Source organism: Myripristis murdjan, chromosome 1, assembly GCF_902150065.1.
Source record: "Myripristis murdjan chromosome 1, fMyrMur1.1, whole genome shotgun sequence".
Lineage (NCBI taxonomy): Eukaryota > Metazoa > Chordata > Actinopteri > Holocentriformes > Holocentridae > Myripristis > Myripristis murdjan.
The window spans coordinates 5,099,561-5,115,396 of NC_043980.1; the positions used below are offsets into that span (position 1 = coordinate 5,099,561).

The 15,836-nt window shown below is 41.4% G+C and overlaps 1 protein-coding gene across 2 annotated transcripts in view; it reads right to left on the reverse strand.

Annotated features, from left to right (window-relative positions):
* usp34 (ubiquitin specific peptidase 34) overlaps positions 1–15,836 on the reverse strand; it is a 115,349-nt gene that overhangs the window by 26,467 nt on the left and 73,046 nt on the right. For both annotated transcript variants that reach the window (XM_030078030.1, XM_030078106.1), the window contains exons 32-48: positions 14,188–14,274; positions 13,110–13,310; positions 12,201–12,283; positions 12,064–12,104; positions 11,277–11,401; positions 10,204–10,356; positions 8,383–8,487; positions 8,224–8,279; positions 6,919–7,223; positions 6,053–6,216; positions 4,611–4,676; positions 4,280–4,426; positions 4,087–4,143; positions 3,404–3,481; positions 2,018–2,112; positions 1,333–1,505; positions 985–1,135 (exon numbers count right to left, since the gene is read on the reverse strand). In XM_030078030.1, the coding sequence (XP_029933890.1) occupies positions 985–1,135; positions 1,333–1,505; positions 2,018–2,112; positions 3,404–3,481; positions 4,087–4,143; positions 4,280–4,426; positions 4,611–4,676; positions 6,053–6,216; positions 6,919–7,223; positions 8,224–8,279; positions 8,383–8,487; positions 10,204–10,356; positions 11,277–11,401; positions 12,064–12,104; positions 12,201–12,283; positions 13,110–13,310; positions 14,188–14,274 (2,087 nt within the window). The remainder of the gene's footprint in view (positions 1–984; positions 1,136–1,332; positions 1,506–2,017; positions 2,113–3,403; positions 3,482–4,086; positions 4,144–4,279; positions 4,427–4,610; positions 4,677–6,052; positions 6,217–6,918; positions 7,224–8,223; positions 8,280–8,382; positions 8,488–10,203; positions 10,357–11,276; positions 11,402–12,063; positions 12,105–12,200; positions 12,284–13,109; positions 13,311–14,187; positions 14,275–15,836) is intronic.

The window sequence follows — 15,836 nt, forward strand, 5'->3', positions numbered from 1 at the left end:
CTGGAAGGAGACAAAATTAAATTATTTTTTCATTAAATTTACCCGATGTCCGTCTTAAACTTCAGTTTCCCTTCATGTCTGTTGTTTTTTACTCTGTCCAGTTCATCTTAGTGACTTCTATTTGCTGGTTTATCTTGTATTAAACATTTTTGAAGCGTCTTACTTAAAACAAATATGATTTATTTTACCTTTTACTGTGTAATGCCGACTTAAAGCTGCACAAGGTTTTTTTTTTTTTTTTTAATGTAAAACTACACACATCTCAGCAAACAAAATCAGCAATTTTCTTCTTTATGCTCCTTAATAGATTGTTTTTCCTTGACTGAGACCATATGAATATTTTCATTATCACGAGTTTTTAGCTAATTATGTCATGAATAACATCACAGACCTTTTACATACACACCTGTAACACTGATGACGTTCCATGCACTTTGATGAAGCGTTTAAGTTTTTTTTTTTTTTTTTTTTTTTTTTTTAAGGGAAAACTCATTTTGGGCAAAATCCCCTTTTCCCGACTAACCCAGACTGAGACAAGATGTTCGCTACCATTTTCAGACAGAGTCAGAGCTGCTGTGAGGTTTATTTTTTACACTTTGACAGAGCCAGGCTAACCACTCCCATAGACTTCAAGTATTTATGCTAAGCTAAGCGCTACCCACAGGAGCTGAACCACTGGACGTACAGAAAAGGAGAGAATGGTGTCCAACATCTGGTCTCAGTCTGGGGAAGTTGGAAAAAAGAGGATTTTGCCCCAAACCGAAGTAACCCTTTAATGTTTTGATGTTTTAGCTGATTTCTGGGTTACAAAATACTAAACCTTTCAGAAATTCAAACAGTGCTTGCTGCCACTTTTGGCTGCCAGCGAGTGAGGTGCCAAGTGCAGCCTTATACGCTGACTTTGGGTTATCCAGAAAAAAAAAGAAACAATTTTTCTCCTCCATCATCATGTTCAGTTGTACCAGACTAGTTTCAGGCGCTCACCACTTGTTGTTCTTGTAGGCGTGCGGGTTGACGATGTCTCTGATGAAACTGTAGTAATGGCCGCCGTCCGCCGTGCCCGTGTGCACGGTGACGCCGATGAGGTCGTACTCGTAGCTCTCGGTGACCTTGGCCTCGCCCTCGTCCCGGAAACCTGCGGCACACACACACACAAACACATAAATACACACACACAAACAGTATAATGTTCTGATCAGATTGTGATGCCTGGGCTTTGGATATCGAATGATCCAGACTACCAATCCCATTAAAGAGCTCTCTCTTCTTCTTCTTCATTATTCTTCTTCTTATTATTATTATTCTTGTTATTATTATTATTTTCGTACGTACCCTCCTTGCGCTCGCCCTTGCCCATGAGGAAGTCCTCGGTGTAGGGCGTCATGTCGAGGCGCAGGGGGAAGGAGAAGTGTGTGTTCACCTTCTCCTTCATCATGGTCACCATGTTGAAGGTGTAGCGCATCGTGTTGAAGCTCAGGATCCGCGGCAGCTTCTTGAAACACGCTCTGTGGGAGAGGAGGACCCACTCAGTTACTGTGAGGGATTTTTTTTTTTTTTTTCTTAAATTAAAGGATATATAACCTGCTTTCAAATAATGTCATCTTTCCATTAACAGTCTTAAATATCTTTGTTTTCTCCTTTTATTCTTGAATAACCTCTTTTTAATACAGTTGGCAGCATTTGTTTTGTTTTTGGTTTATACTTCGATAATACAGATATTCTGGTCAGAGTAGCAGCCAAACAAAGTGTTAACATAACATTACTTAAACAACTTAACAACAATGTTTTAATGTATTGTTTAATATTTAATGGATTATGACTGTGCACTGTCCGGATATCTGAACAAACTGTACTCTGATGCTTGGGCAAATTTGTTCTTGTAACTTTCACTCAAATAAAGCTTTTGAATTGGAACTGACAATCCCCAAAATGAAATTCTGCATGTGAGTGACGCTCCTCCTGGTTAAATTAAAGTTAAATCCACTAGAATACAAATAAAGCGAGGGCGTCTGCGTACCTTTTCTCGGCGCGGACCTTCTTGCCGCACTGGGAGCAGGTGTACATGTTGTCGCCCTCCAGCGTGTCCTTGATGGTCACTTCATCCAGAGACTCCTGAGGGCAGAGACCACCAGAAATGTGGGCTTTTATTTTGTGAATGCATCTGTAGCCCAGCCTTGCAAAAGATTGGCTGGTGGATTTGTTTACAACACACAGCTGACAGTGAACGGGCTGTGTGTCACAAACTGCTGTAAAAACCCAACTGAGACACACAGAGAAAGCTCCTAAAACTCAAATAATGTCACACTGCAAAAACTCAAAATCTTACCAAGATTATTTGTCTTATTTCTAGTCAAAATATCTCATTACACTTAAAGTAAGACATGATCACCTCAGAAGTAAATTGTTTTTAGACAATTTTCACTCGTTTCAAGTGAAAATTCACTTGAAACAAGTGAAAATTTGCTTGTTTCATTGACAAAATTTGCCAGTGGAAAAAGTGAAAATTCACTTGAAATAAGTGAAAATTAGCTAGAAACAAGAAGCAAATTTTGCCAATGAAACAAGCAAATTTTCACTTGTCTTATTTTAAGTGTAATGAGATATTTTGACTAGGAATAAGACATTTTTGACTTGAAATAAGACAAATAATCTTGGTAAGATTTTGAGTTTTTGCAGTGCAGTATATCCTACGTGTCAAAAATGCCACATTTGGAAAAAGGCCTAATTCAGGAAATATCCAAATGGAATATGCTCTTTATATGACCTGTATCGAACTCTGAGTGTTACCACAGAGGGAATAATAGTGGAAACTGAGTGTGCATGTAAATGAAAGTGCTGAATGTCTAAAAAAACACACTGATATTATATCATGACAGCGTCACATCCATGTTGGTTGCAGCTTCACTGAAACTCCCTCACACTGATACTGAGGGAAATACAGTTGTCCCTCGCTATAACGCAGTTAACCTTTCGCAGCCTCGCAGTTTCGCGGATTTTTTTTAGTGCAATTTTGCATGTTTTTTTTTTTTTGTATTTTTCTACAAAGGTTTGAACTTTGAGAGTTTAAACAAGAGGGAAAAGTGAGAAAATGTTAATGCCTGTCTGAGAAAAGTGTATAAAGTGTGTAGTGAGGGGTTTTATAGCCTTAAAACATCTAGAATAATTGTAAAAAATAAAGCTGACTACTTCGCGGATTTCGCCTATTGCGGGTTATTTTTAGAAAGTAACTCCTGCGATTAACGAGAGACCACTGTACTCAAAACCAAGTCAAATAGAAAAGATGTACATGTCTTTTGCTTCATTTGAGACACATTTCCAGGACATTTAGCAGGACAAACTGTCTCGTTGGTATCTCTGGGATCCTCAGAGGGATTTAAAAGGAGGCTGTGTGTGTGGAACTCACATAGATGTTCTTCATGTCTGCCACCTGACATCTGACGGTGTAAAACTCCTCGGCCGTCTGACTGACGTGGTCGCAGTCCTGCAGAGGAGACACACACACACACACACACACACACACACACAGCAGAGACAGTGAGGACAGCACCAGCAGCACGTTCACATTTTAGTCAACACTTTGAGCGCTAACTCACAGCATGGAAATGTATTTAGTACCTGAGGAAAATGTCTTTGGTGTATGATGTGGATTCAACTGTTAAACAATGCCTCCTGTATACTTCCACAAGTTATGACAGACTAACACACTGGAACAAGGTCACTGTAAAGTCAAGTTCTAACCTCGACCCAAAATGTAAAGCAAAACTGGATTTGCCTCATGAGAAGAGTCTTTATGATATATAAAAATACTAATCCAATGATAATCAAGACCCAAACTGATTCAAAAGTTATATGAAGGTGTGAGAAAAATAAAAACTCAAACAAGAATTAAAATACAGCTGGGCAAATGTGTAGAGCAATCTAAAATACTGACCACAATTCAAGCTAATGCAAAGCTAAAAAGGTAAAATGTGTTGTTGTTGCTATAAAAGATTACATATGATCATTTTTTGAGTAAAATATTTCTACTTTCTGATTTTTTTTTTAAATTTAATTTAAATTTTGAATTTGACCCAGTTTGATTCTCACCAGAGAGACGACGTTGTTGGTGATGACGCCTCCAAACAGAGTCTTCACCGTGTTTTTCTGAGAAAAGCAAAGAGACGAAAAGTCAGACAATTTTCAGCACAGCAGCCTCACGTTTTCATTCAAACACCAGTTGGATTTTATGTGTGTGTGTGTGTGTGTGTGTGTGTGTGTGTGTGTGTGTGTGTGTGTGTACCAGGTCCTGCGACATCTCCTCGATCTTGGTGATGAGGTCGGTGAAGAACTCTGTCATGTCCTTCTGCTCTCCGGTGTTGAGCGGCTGCTTGTCCATGGTGTAGGTCTTACAGAAGGGACGGGGGTTGTAGGCCTTCCTCTCACTCTCCTGAACACACACACACACACACACACACACACACACACACACACACACACACACACACACACACACACACATAGATAAAGAGAGAGACTACAGGTGAACCACCAACAGTCATACAGCAGCTACACTCAGAAGTAAAAGCAGAAAGTGTTGCGGGCATCAGGCTGCAGGTGGGACTGTAACTCACCATGAGATAAGTGAACATCTTCTGCAGCTCCAGCAGCGTCGTCTTGTGCTTGATCTCCTCGGCGTACTGCAAAAAAAAAAAAAAAACACACACACACACACACCAGATGAGACTAAATGCTCTGGAATAATAATCAGACGTACAGCATTAACCCAACTGACCACGTGCAAATGCCCCAGCTGAGATTTTCCCTCGTCTGTCTGGGTCGATCCTACTCAAACTGAAGCGATTCGTGCTCTAATGAGAAGCTTTACCCTGATCAGATGTTCTTACAAGTGCTAACACTAAAAAAAACAAAAAAAACAAACAAACAAACAAAAAATTTTAAGTATTTTCTAAGTATTTTGAAACAGTTTTGGCTGATGAATCTTGGGTTGGACTAACAAAGGTGCAGCCCTGATCTGTACATCATGTAAGTTTCACATTTTGTTGCATATTTGGTTTTGTGGTTCATTTACAAATGAGGCACATGTTGCACATGAAGGCGCTTTGCTCCTGATTCATTTTTTTAAGCTGTGGAACCTGGATGTCAGTATCTGTTTCCACACACACATAAACCCTTTGATCTTTTTTTTTATCTTTTTGTTCATATTTCTATTTTTTTCTATATTCCTTGTTTATAATGTTTATATTGCTTTTTGCTATTTATCATCTGTTTATACTGTTTATAATGTAAATTATGCTTCATATTTTGCTATCCACTTTGCTGCTGTAATGCGTGAAATTTCCACACCGTGGGACTAATAAAGGAATATCTTATCTTATTTTATCTTATCTTATCTTCTGAGGTTGTTTCCTGGAGCTAAGTCAGATTACAGTGGTCCCTCGCTATAACGCGGTTCACTTTTTGCGGCCTCGCAGTTTTGTGGATTTTTTTAGTGCAATTTTGCATGCTTTTTTTTTTTTTTTTAACAGCGCATTGTGTTCTGCGTCCTGATTGGCTAGGGGACTGTAGACCATTGTCAATCAATCTCCTCCGTGCCGTGTCTCCTGTACAGTACAGAATGCGTTCATTCTATAATACTGGACTTATTTTTCTACGAAGGTTTGAACTTTGAGAGTTTAAACAAGAGAGAAAAGTGAGAAAATGTTAATGCCTGTCTGAGAAAAGTGTATAAAGTGTGTAGTGAGGGGTTTTACAGCCTTAAAACATCTAGAATAATTGTAAAAAATAAAGCTGACTACTTCGCGGATTTCGCCTATTGCAGGTTATTTTTAGAACGTAACTTCCGCGATAAATGAGGGACCACTGTATACTCTCACTCCTCTTAAAATCTCATTCTGTGACATCCTGCTGCAGTCACCTCCTGCCTCCTGAGTTTGAACGGTTTTGGCCAAACAACCAGAGGAGCACCAGAGTTTAAAATCGACATGTGGGAGTTTAAATCAAGGTAACGTGCCCTAAACGTCCCACCTGGCAGGCGGGCGGGCTCTGAACTGACCTTGGCGGTGAAGACGGCCTGGCGGGCCTCGGGGATCATGTAGAGCTGCTGGATGGTGGAGGCCAGGTAGCAGGTGGCGCCCAGGTTGGTCAGGCCCACGAAGCGACACTCGGCCCGGACGTCGTCGTGAGGCCAGTAGTCCCACTTGTACGGGGCGTGAGAGGCTGCAGGAGAAACATCGGGGGGCAGCTTTATGGCAACGAATGAATCTTAGAGTTTATTTTTAACAAGACATTCTAGGCTATCCCAAAAAAAAAAAAAAAAAAAAAAAAAAAACTGTCAGTGAAGTAAAACCGATAAACTGATGCCATGTAATTCATGTTTTTTAAAATTAATATATAGGAAAAATACCAATGGAAGAAAACCTGTGACAGTCTTAAAATTCATGTAATTCATGTTTAGATGTCAACCCAAATGATGCATTTAATGACACCAACTGCCCGGGACACTGATGTCATGTTTATGTGAGCTGGGAATAAGGAAATACTAAAGAGAGAAATAAGTCAGCGAAGGAAAACCTGCACACTGCTCCAAGCAACAAATTTTATTCGAGACTAATTTTTGGATCCAAACTGAATCTGCGGCAGGTAAGAAAATGAATTCTCACATTTTTCATCCGGTAAAAAAATGGAAGTGAGGATTTATTTTTTTTACATGAAGCAGATCCAGTTTGGGCTGAAACCGCTGTGTGTAATAAAACTTGGCTTAGAGAAAAGTGTGAAGGCATTACCTTTTCCTTCACCGACACTGTTTTTAATATTTCACCACTGAACTCTGTGCTTCCTGGATAAACTGCTGTCCATCTTACATGCACTTGATAACACTTTGTGACTGGATGTAACGTGTAACCTGCAGTGTCTCCTCACCCTGCATGTGCTGCGACATCACCCAGTTGTGCAGCAGCCGGTAGTTCTCCACCGAGCCCTTCACCGTCTCCACCAGCAGGTCGTAGGCGGCGGCGCGGGCGGCCAGAGACTTGCACTTGGGCTGCGCGCGGTCGGCCAGGCTGGGCAGCAGGAACAGCAGGTTGTGGACGTCCCGCAGGAACTCCTGGCCCTCCCGGGAGAACTTGAAGGGAGGCTTGTGTTTGAGCACGCTGGTGGCCAGACGCAGGAGGCCAGTCAGCCCGTCGTCCTCGATGGTCCCGTCCTGCTGGTCCAGGATCTCCCGGCTGGGGGACAGAGAACGACGAGGGGGTTAATGCTGAGTGGTTCAACAAGCCACCGAAAATCTGTTTGTTATGGAGCTGACCGGGGAAGCTCGGCTGGTGTTTGGACACTCAATTGTAAGCTTACAAAATCCCAAATGAGTCTTAGCACAATATCCAAGGGCTTGTTCAGAATGATGGCCCAAACGTGTATTTTTTTTATTTTTTTTGGGGGCATATCCAGATAGTATCCAGATTGATTTCAGAAAGTCTGGACAGCAAGAAAAACACATGAAATGCAGTTTTTACGAATCAAACTGTCTTTCATGCTGTCTTTTGCTTCACACGACACTTATAGCATGTAGTTACTGACACCCACGTTGTTACCATAGCGACCCATGCAGATCGGCTGGTGATCAAAATCCAATCAGATCTGATCACTGGCAAACGGCAGTGTGGACAGACTGCGGGCAAATCAGATTTGTTTCTCAACATCAGATCTTTAAAGGCCTCAAATGTGAATGTAAAAACAATAAAATGTAGATGTTTGAGTTTGATTCATGTGTGGAAAACCGGTCAGCTTTCCTAACCGAATCGTAACAAAATATGCTTTAAAATAACTGTAACACATATAATTATGTTTATTTTGATGGTCAGAGGATCTGTGGGTGTTATCATCATCAGAAATGTTTAGTGCAAATACGAGGACAGTGTGTGTGGGAGCATCTCTCACGTTCAAAATAGTTTAAAGATTAAAAACAAAAGTAATATATAGAAAAAATACCAATGGAAGAAAACCTGTGACAGTCTTAAAATTCATGTAATTCATGTTTAGACGTCACATGTTCACAGTCTTTGAATTAAAAACTTGTCAACCCAAATGATGCAATTAATGACACCAACTGCCAGGGACACTGATGTCACGTTTATGTGAGCTGGGAACGAGGAAATACTAAAGAGAGAAATAACCACCAAATTCAAAGGTTCATCTTCACTGTGCACAAAAATCGGGTGAGAGTCTGACCTCCTGATGCAGTCGGCGAGGTGCCGGGCCAGAGCGTCCAGGTCCAGCAGGGTCGTCTGCAGCGAAACAGGAAGTGACAGAGAGGTTTTCAGCACACAGCGGCACGACCAGCAGCTTAACCGCAGGACTGAAACAAGCACAGGTGAGCGGGGTTCCTACCTGGCTGGCGTCTTTAACGTGGATGTTGTCTATGAGTTTACAGAGCAGCCAGAAGTATTCCTTACAGCCTGTCCTCAGCATGGGCTCCTCCTCATAGTCCTCCACCTGCACGCACACACACACACACACACACACAGAAAAAAAACACATGCAAATTACAAGAAAATTCTATTAGGCTAAATTTTGGTGAGGGCAAAACTGGCATGGCTGTTTTCATGACCTGTAGTGACCTCTAGGATAATCACAGCCTCAGGAAACTTTACAGCCACAAACCTGAGACCGAGGGCCTTCAGGGGATGTCTCATTTTCCAGTTATATTGAAAATAAGGAGGAAGAGGATAATTCAAAAACAAAAATTGCAATTAATTGTAATACTGAATTGATACACTTGTGATATAAATAAGCATATCGGCCCAGCCAGTTAAAGTGTGTTAATCATCAAAGCTGAGGCGGATCTACGGGTGGGCCTGGATGGGCGTAGGCCAACCCAGATTGACAGCTTGCCCACCCTATCAGATTCAAGACCAAAAAATAACTAACTAAATAAATAAATGTTTTAATGTCCTTTTTCCAACGTGTATTTTATGCTCGTTTACAACCTCTCGGCTCGTTTACCAAGAGTTTTTTTTTTTTTCTTTCATCATATCATTTTATACATGTCTATCTAAAAAAATAAACAAAATGAAATAACAGGCCCATCCAGAATTTTTTAGGCCCACCCATTAGCCATGTTCTGTATCCGCCACTGCATCAAAGTACAAAAAAACTGACTAACAAAGAAGAAGGAAAAAAGGAATAAGGCCAAAATCAATGCTATGCGGAAAAAAGACCCAAACAAATGATGACAAACAGAGCATAGTATGTAGAATGTGATAAACATAAAAAAACAAAAATACAAAGTTCCACAGTAAATGAGACTAAAACCCCACTGGCTTGTGGATAAAAGTGTGTTTTAACAGGAGGTTTAAAGCGGCAGCAGTCAGTGTTGGTGTGCCAGTGTGCCCAGCATGGATCCCACCAGAGGGAACCAGCATCAGCAGACAGAGACTGGACTTCACTGTGGCAAAGCTCAAATTGAGGCAGATCACGGTCCTGCAGGACTTCTGACACAGAGTGTAGCTTGCACACTCGGTTCTCAGCGGGGACACCGTGTGGAGGCGGAGGTTTACTGTGAGGCTGGAGAGGAGACTTTTCCATCTAAATGAGGACATTCTGAAGGAGTCTGAGGTTAAACTGAAGGACAGAACCAGAGCCATTTTGTTAGTGATCATTAATGCCCATGAAACGTCTGAACCACTGATGTACTAGCTGCAGCCACAAGATGCTGTGCGTTTTACTGCAAGTTTGAACTCACAGGCTCCTGTAGTTTTTAAAAAATACACAATAATCGGGCTGGGCGATTGATGAAATCTCTTTTTTTTTAAATTACAATTTTGGAAACAAGATAATTGACTTAAAACGATCACTGAGCTGCATTCTGTTCGTTATGTCTTGTGTTTTAAATCCACTCCCTATAGGCCCAAATTCACTCTCAGCCAGGCTGTGACATGTTTTACATTTACAATTCAAGGAAATCCACTGTTAAAAAGATGATTTAAAAAAAAAAAAAAAAAATCAATAAATGCATGAATTTTCCACAGTCAATGAGTCGTCATGTTAAATAATTATGATCAACACTGACCAAAATAATCATGATTGTGATTTTTGCCAGAACTGAGCAGCTCTACAACTCAAACTTATGAATAATAATACATGATGTTGGACCTGTTTCTTCAGTATCTGTGCGTGTGTGTGTGTGTGTGTGTGTGTGTGCTGACGTACCCTCAGTGGTTTGAGCGCCTGGGCGTCAGGCAGGAACTTGAGCAGCGTTGAGGCGGCGAGCAGCAGGAAGGATCTGTTGATGGACTCTCCTCCCTCCAGACCCGACAGAGAGAGCTTGTAGAGGCCGTTACACGCCTCGTGTCGCACCGCCGGCTGGCAACACACACACACACACACATGACACAACACACACTTTACACCGTCTGACATCACATCCCGTCAGCCTTACAAGAACACAACATGGTTTTGAACACACGGCTACAGTTGGTTGTCCTTTTTGGTTGTTTTTTTTGGGATATTTCTGTTTTATTATACATTCACAATGGAGACAAAACCTAACAAACTCACTCCTAACAAACAGCGCTGCACTTCCTTCGTTAAGAGAATAGAGAAATTTTCACACATCTTGTATATTTGATGCTACCGGAGCTCTAATGACTTCGTTTCAGGGTTCCCAGCACGTCAAATGCAAAATTCCCTCACTTTTCCATCACTTTCCATGACGAAAATGTTGAATTTCCATGACCAGAGTAAATGTGATGTTTTTGTCTCCCTTTGGCTGAACTTTTACAACACAATTCAGATTCAAGTTTTATTAAAGTTTATTATTCTGACTAACTGAAAGTCAGAAACCTTGACTGAAACCCTCAACTAAGAAAATAAACCTCTCACGACAGCATTAAGTGAAATCAGACGTCCAGCAGCAGAATTTAACCCTTTGATGCATGAATTATGAAAGCCTGAGTCCAGATTTTTCTCTTATGTGTTTTTACTCTTCTTAGCGCCTGTGAGTCTCCATACTTCTTTAAGGATGCAGGACTGGTATTACCATGTCATGATACTAGTATTAATATGTTTTCAGCAACAAGAGCTGACAGTCTCTGCATAAACCTCAATGGAGGGGAGCAGCAGAGAGCATTCTAACAGCTGATGTGCAATTCCACCATAGAAACCACTGCATTTAGGAGAAAATGACTTTTAAACAGCTGCACACTGTAGTGACCGCCACGCATGAAAGGGTTAAGGCATACCGACGCCTTTTAAAGACGTTAAACTGTGAGAGCCCTGCTCACCTCAGGCACCAGCAGGGTGAGTTTCTTCAGCCAGTCGTGCAGATGCTCGCTGTCGGCCAGGCTGGATTTCACCATGGAGCAGCAGTGTGCCCAGCTCACCAGCAGCCACATGGAGTAATGAGTCACTGGTGTGAAAAGAGAAAGAGATCAATGTCATTTTTGCTCATTTAAGAGGAAGCTCTGCCGGTGTGTCTCTACACTTTGCAGAAGGTGCAAGCAGAAACATGTAGGTTATTAAATTTCAAAACTACTTTGAGTGGCTGGACATGCCTTTTTTTGACAATTGCTGTTATGTTTTCTTTCCTTTTGATGTGACAGATTAAAGAAATACTCCAACATTTTGGGCAAAATAACCTTTTTCCAACTTCCCCAGCCTGAGACAAGATGTTCGATACCATTTTCACCTCTGTGGTTCAGTTCCTGTGGGTAGCATTTTGTGTTAGCTTAGCATAAAGACGTAAAATCTATGGGAGTTGTTAGCCTAGCTCCATCAAAATGAAAAAAATTAACTTTACAGCAACTCTGAAGCCCCAATCATTTCCACCATCTAACTCCTCCTGAAACAACTCTCATTAAAAAATTCCCATTCCCATGCTACCCATGGGAACTGAACCACCGGATGTACAGAGGAGGAAGTGATGTCCAACATCTGGTCAAGGGGATTTTGCCCAAAACGTTGGAATGTGTCTTCAAGTCATGTCATTATTTTTTCCCCCTTTGGTCTTCTCTCAGTGTTTCATCATTTATGTGCAGATAAACTTATTGTAAGTGATAAATAAATCCTCACCCTCATGACGGGACCTGTGGTCCGACTGAGCCTTCAGGACTCTGCAGGAAGAGGAGAACACATGCAGTCATGTTGATTAAACGACTGGAAAGACCAAAGCCTGGTTTCTATTTAAGGAGTGCGACGTGTGCGGTCACCTGTGTGCCAGGTTGTCGTAGGTGTAAGCCACGTTGATCAGCCGCTGGATCAGGTTGGTGCCTTGAACGAGGCTCAGGAAGACCTGACAACCGACACAGATCACAGTTTTACACAAATCTATCTCACACTAGATTTCAGGGTTCACACACTTCTCATTACCGACCAACTCCCCCCCGATGCTCCGTTCGTCAGCACATCAGCCTCCAGGATCTTTGTGTTTGTGTGGTCAGGAATCGCACAACTTGTAATTTTATAAAACAGCTCATCTAAGACAGGAAGAGGGCAAATTCTCCTTCTTGCCAGTCTGTCTATCCCATCTCTTGAGTTCATACAGCTAGTAGATATTTACTGATTGTAGAGAGATGCATACATGGAGAACTATTTCCTATGCATCTGTGTGTCTATCTACGCATATATGTGTGTGTGTGTATGAATGTTTTGTTCGTGTTAGTCAGAGTATATCAATTTTTTTTTTTTTTTTTTACTCACTTGCTTTCATTATTTTCTGAACATTATGTAGGACAGATGTTAGAATTTGTTTTTCATTTATTTGCTTCCATATCTATGTTTCTACACCCCCGGAGGACACCTGCGCCATTGCACCACTCAGCCCTCCCACCTATGGGCGTGGACAGATGTCTATAACTTCCTCCTTTTGTCTTCCCATTCTTGATGCCAAACACCCTGAGAAAGGCCCCATGGCCGAAACATGTCGGTGGTTTTAATGTTTAAGCCCTATCAATTAAAGGCCTTTTAAACCTATCAATTCACTTGAGTGAAGGATTGAGGATTTCACTCTTTTTTCCTCTTTTCATTACTTTCCCCACATACTCCATGAGCACCAGTGAAGGGGATTCCAGTAGCGCTCTATCCCTTTTTTCTTTTTCTGCATATATGTGTGTGTTCACCTCGGTGAGGCGGGGGATGTGCAGGCCCTTGCCGTGCTCCCCGGCGGCCTTGCGGGACTTGCCGGGCCAGGCTCGCTTGCGCTGGCTGTCGGCGAGGCCGGACCAGGAGAAGACGTCGTGGTAGGCCAGGTCCAGGTCTGCAGGGTCCACGGCAAACTGGCAGATGAGCTTCAGCAGGCAGGCCAGGCAGTCCAGCAGCCACTGCAGGCAGGAGGACACACCACCATCAGTCCCAGCATAGCTCCATTAGTCCAAAAATGAAGATTTAACTGGACTAATATTGTTTTCCAGTTTACATGACCAAGTCAAAGACATGATTCAGAGGCCCATGTCAAAGTCTGATGAACACCACCAGCCGGTTTACAACAGACAGCTAGTGAGCTACACAGACCAATTATCTAGGTCTGTTAGTCTGAATCTGAAAAATTGACTTGATAAAATGTCAGTTGGATTAACATGATGACATTTGAAAAAGTTGATTTATTGTGTTGGTCCAGCTAAAACTGAACTTGTAAACTTTTACAATGTAAACCCACTGACTGTGTACATCTTTCACACATTTTTATTGTCCATTTGACTCTGATCATGGCTTTCTAACTCCGACTGTTTCGGAGAGGCTCAAACTCAAACTCAACTCAAAGGTTTCTCTGAAATATCAAAGCATGCATCATCACTCTGAAACAGACGGCAGTGAGAGCACGATGCTCTTTTCTCATACACCTCCATAGTTAGGCGATTCAATACAACCAGGATACAATATGGAAAAAAAAAAATTGAAGGAGGGAAAAGTCTATTTGTGCAGACTCATGTTTAGTTCTCAGACACAAATACGTCCAGTCACAGATTTTCTTGCTAGAAAGCTGTTGTTATTACTGAGGTCAGATTATGTAATCTGGATGAGGAGTTTGTAAAATCATACTGAGCAAAGCCGTCTCATTTGTGATCAGAACAGCAGAGGAGAATGGAGCTGATATTTTGATTTATCTTTCTGCTCCATGATACACACCTCAAACTGTCTTGGGTGAGAAATCTGTTTTCTCTTAAAACATTAGACTCGTAATAAAATAAAGTGCATTACCACCGTCCAGGACTCCTGGTCTTTGGGCTCCAGGATCGCAGAGTTGAAGATTTCCAGCAGCAGCTGGAGGCCGCCAGAGGAAACAAACTGAGAGAGAGAGAGCGAGAGAGAGAAAGAGGTTATATCAGTCGTGTGTTGGCTTCTGCAGTGTGTGTGCAGAATACACTTTGGCAGTTTATAAGGCTACGCTAAATTCTCCCAATTCAATCCCATTCATGTTCAAAATGTGAGTAACAGCTCGGGTAAACCTCAAAGCTTCTGTGCAGAGATGATTCCTACTCGTCCGGTGTGTGTGTTCACTAAGATCACTGTCCATCCACCCATTTTCTTTACCTGCTTATTCCTAATCAGACTGCAGGGAGGCTGGAGTCAATCCCAGCAAATTACCATAAACACACTGTAATTTGTGCACTTGAAAGGAACTATTTTTCCAAGGCACTTTCTAAGTTGCGGTTTAAAGCGGCAGCAGTCAGTGTTGGTGTGCCAGTGTGCCCAGCATGGATCCCACCAGAGGGAACCAGCATCAGCAGACAGAGACTGGACTTCACTGTGGCAAAGCTCAAATTGAGGCAGATCACGGTCCCGCAGGACTTCTGACACAGAGTGTAGCTTGCACACTCGGTTCTCAGCGGGGACACCGTGTGGAGGCGGAGGTTTACTGTGAGGCTGGAGAGGAGACTTCTTCATCTAAATGAGGACATTCTGAAGGAGTCTGAGGTTATAACCTTCAACATAAGAGCCATTTTGTTAGTGATCATTAATGCCCATGAAACATCTGAACCACTGATGTACCAGCTGCAGCCACAAGATGCAGGTTTGAACTCTGGGCAAAAAAAAATATCAAATTTTATTTTTTACTTGATTTATGTGTTAGATGTATGTGAAAGTATGTATAGGGGGGTGGATGTGGGTATGCGTAAATACATGCTATTTCTAATAATGTATATTTTTATTTATACTCACATTGCTTTTGGTTGTTTGTTTTTATGTTCTTCTTTTTTTGGGGGGGGGGGTTGTTGTTTGTATATCTGTTTCTGTATTATGTCTAATGCTGCATCCCATACACTGGGTGTCGTAAAAGGAAACTTTTACGACAAATTTTATTTTTAATTCCTATTATTATGAAAACGAGATCATCGACTTAAAACGATTATTGAGCTGCATTCTGTTCATTATGTCTTGTTATAAATCCTTGGTGGGAAAATTACCCCTCACTGAAGCTAAAAACAAACAACACTCTTTGAACATAGAACAATTTAGGTAATAATGCACAAATTTGAAGTGATTATAACAGAATTAAAGAGTAATTTTAGCCAGCCAGTTTTTCCACAGGACCAAGTTTCAGAGCTGTTTTTTTTGTTTTTTTGTTTTGTTTTACATTTTTGGTCATGAATGTGAGTACAATAAATTATTCTTGTCCTCTGAGCTGCTACAGTATATTCTGTACACACTCATGCAACCACAGGTGGAAGTAACTAGTTACATTTACCCACATTACTATAATTGAGTAACTTTTTGTGTGCTTGTACTGTTGAGTATTTTTTAAAGTCAGTAATTTTACTTTTACCTAAAGTACATTTTTACTTGAGTTTTGTCCTTCACTACATTTTAAATCAGATCCATTATAGAAAACAAATGATCAATGACAG